We start from the raw sequence: 3,556 nt of genomic DNA, 5'->3' as shown, positions 1-3,556 counted from the left end.
CACATCACACAGCTGCTCAGATTGCAGCAAAGAAGGCCAAGGCGGGTGCGCGTGATGTGGAAATCGAGGAGCGCGAACCTCACCACACTGCGGCTCAGATTGCAGCGAAGAAAGCCCAGGCTGGTGCTCGCGATGTGGAGGAGCGAGAGGCCCATCACACAGCAGCACAAATTGCGGCCAAGAAGGCGGCTGGGAACTGAACTTCATTTGTTTTGAGGAGTGGGAATAGTAGAATGAGCAACTGCTGGCGAGGCGCTTGCCTAATGGTATCATAAGAAATTAAGAAATAATTCACCTAAATCAAAAGAACTTCTTTGCTGCCAAATACTTGTGTGTGAAATGTCAATGATGCTTCAAGTCAAGTGGGTAAGGGCTATTAGAAAGAGTCATAATCCATCATCGCTCCACAAGATGCAAACGGTGACCAGAATATCATTAAGAATAGAAGTTCGGGTTTGTAAATGGTGGAATAATCGCAATTTGATTTTCTGGAGGCAAAACATGTCTGCCCTGACATCTATTATAAATTACAAAAAGAAGCTAAAAATAGATATTAAACTTACAGATTTTCCATGATTGGTCCTTTGGGTCTTATCCCCCCAGCTAAGAGTACCCAAAGTGAGCCAATCTTGTTTGCTTCGTTTGTTAGATGCTTTCGTTTATTGAAGTTATACATATCCAATATTTCGAACATCTGTTGCCGAAGAAGGGAAGCGACTTGGCTTACACCACAACTGAAAAACCTGCCTCGTCCTGAACAGAAAAAGCGGCAATGGTTTGTGACATTCCACCATTTTCAAGACGAGTGGCACATTCAAAGCTGCCATGTTACCTTAGGTAGGTGTTGCTTTTTCTGTGTCCACCACGAGCCTGCTTAGCATCACCTAGAAGACCACGAAGGAACCTGATCTGTTGCTGCTTGGTAGCCTAACAACACTGGCTATACATATACAACTCACTCAATCATTGGCGCGGCTTTCACAACATCCTGAGATAATTTGGTCCACCGGCTATGGAACACCCTCCCATCCTTGATCACCGCCAACAAGTGCTTATCCGGATCATCAAAGATACTGATATCATCCAAGGGATTCTCATTCAAGATAAGCATATCAGCTGCAAATCCCGGCTGAATCTGCCCCAGGAACCCAGGAAATCCAAATCTCCTTGCCGGATTAATCGTGGCGCTTTGCAGGATTGCCTTCGGACTGAGTGCCTGAGCTCGTAGCGTAAATTCTTTCGTCTGGGCAATGCCAAGTGGACCCAGTAGATCAGTTCCATAGCAAATCGTAACGCCGGCATCTGATGCAAGCTTGAGGGATCGTAGGCCGGCACGGAGGACCTCGGCGTTCTTCGTCTCGGATTCGATGGGTAGGAAACCTGGAAAGTCAGGAGAGGCCATCTCTGCGTATGCGATGAGCGTTGGTGTGAGGAAAATGTCTCTATCTGCCATGTGTTTTGCTGTCTCTACATCGATCAGATTGCCATGCTCTATGCCCGTTGCTCCATTGTCGATCGCATGTCGGATTGATCGAGGCGTGTATGCATGAGCTGTAACGTAGGTATTGCTATTCTTGGCCACTTCTGATATGGCCCTTACTTCCTCTGCTGTAAACTGGACATTATCTAGTTTATCTGTAGGGCTAGCAACACCACCTCCAGCCATGATCTTGATGAAGTCCGCACCAGTTCTCAACTCCTCTCTCGCACCCTTGATGCATTCTGGAACCCCGTCACAAAGTCTTCCCAGAGCTATCACGGTCCCTCCACAACAGTCCGTGTGATTGTGAGGGCCGCGGACATCTCCATGACCTCCCGTCTGTGTCAAAGCATGACCGGCAATGAATAATCGAGGTCCCTGAATGACACCATCATTGATTGCCTCTTTCAGTGGCAGGAGAGCACCACCACAATCTCGAACGCTGGTGAATCCTCGACGAAGCATTTGCTGACAGACATATGGTTGTCTCATCGAAGAAATACCTTTATCAAGCCCAAAGAGGTCTCCCAGATTCTTCTCTCCAGGTACGGCTGATATGTGAACGTGGTTGTCGATTAATCCCGGGCAAAGGTACTTGCCTCCGAGATCAATCAGAATCTCGTTGTCGTTTCCGACAACCACATAGTCTTCCTCAGTCTTCGAGACAGACTCAATCAATCCGTTGGAAATCTTGACAGTCGTGTTTGGTAAGATAGATCCTTCTGTAGTGTTGACCACGTTTGCATTTCGAAATATATATGTCTTTTGACGTTCCGGTTTCCACGGCCTAAGAAGTCGTTCGGACGTCATACTAGTGCAGATGAAGATTGAAACGTGCAGCGAGTTGAGTTATTTCACGCGAGGTGAAGGTTCAATCGCAAGCAAAGCCTTGATGTCTTTCGGGGTTTGAGAGCTGAGCATGGATAGAAGATTCGAATCGAGGTTGTCAACTGCGGGGCTCATCACGTGGGTTATAACGAGTAAAACGTGATGCTGCTTGACTAGTTCGATAGTTAGGGAAGTCATAGATACTAAGGACTGTATAAAAGACAGAAATATGTTCTCCTAAAGATTTCGGACATCTCTCTTCTCATATTGTCTGCCTATTTCGCTCAATCCAGGCATGCCGAATATAAAACGAGACGTGAATCGGAATATGAGGGCCCGAGTTTCCACCAGTAAAGCATATAAGGAATAACTTATACGCAGGCGGTAGAGGATTCGAGAAATAGCAAGTTGCTAAATGTAAAAATATGCAATTATAAGAGACCTTGATAGCTCAACCTAATGTACATGTCCTTGGACGGATATATTGCGATGGCCGCCTGAAGATTCTCGACTTCGACCTGCCACCCTCTATCCTATAGATTGGTATGAGACGTTATCGTCTCGGAAGATGATGGTGGGAATTGTTCGCTATTGATATCGTTGCTACGCTAAAAATGGAAGAACATATACATCCAAGTACAAATGTTGAGAATTATGCGGTCTCGGAACGCTGTGACCTACAATACTGGAGGGGGAAAATCGTCCTATATGCTGAGACCCCCAAGGACCGATCAGAGTCATGTCCCCTCTTTGGTTATCACCAAGCAAAACTTTCAAGCTTTGTTTCCTCTACCGGAGCGTCTGCGGCTACCAAGCCTAGTCGATATCCAATTTTCCCCTCTCTTCCATGTCCAGTGTATATTTCAGACTCTCCTACGCGAGCAATGACTGGAATTTGAGAAGCATGTGTGATGGGGCTTCCAATGGCGCCCGATTCTTCGATCGAGATTATGCGTTTCGCAATGCTCGCAGCAAGAGCGCTGTCCCACACCCCTTCTTTACGATTGCAGTTGAAAAGCATGTGCACACCTCGGCGGCGGATTATGGGATCCCGACAACGCGTGATAGTGAAGTAGAGAGGAGTGATAATTCCGATGCTGAACGTAAAGGTTGGTTTCATGGTTCCTTGTGATTGTACTCGATGTTCTCCCAAAGGACTGAATGGCTGAGCAGTTCCATTGCCATCATCCGACGCGGGGAAAGACGGAATAGCCATCAACTGGCCAATACAATCCAGCAAACTTTCAA

At 46.7% G+C, this 3,556-nt stretch overlaps 1 protein-coding gene across 1 annotated transcript; it reads right to left on the bottom strand.

Annotated features, from left to right (window-relative positions):
• Window positions 1-955: 955 nt before the first annotated feature.
• Window positions 956-2,290, bottom strand: YJL213W_1 (Uncharacterized protein; the record flags this gene model as incomplete). The annotated part of the gene is made up of 1 exon (XM_031153491.1): window positions 956-2,290. The coding sequence occupies one exon, from the start codon at window positions 2,288-2,290 to the stop codon at window positions 956-958; it is 1,335 nt and encodes a 444-aa protein (XP_031001396.1).
• Between the last annotated feature and the right edge of the window lie 1,266 nt (window positions 2,291-3,556).

Source organism: Lachnellula hyalina (assembly GCF_007821495.1).
Source record: "Lachnellula hyalina strain CBS 185.66 chromosome Unknown contig00248, whole genome shotgun sequence".
NCBI lineage: Eukaryota > Fungi > Ascomycota > Leotiomycetes > Helotiales > Lachnaceae > Lachnellula > Lachnellula hyalina.
This window is presented reverse-complemented; position numbering and strand designations above follow the sequence as displayed.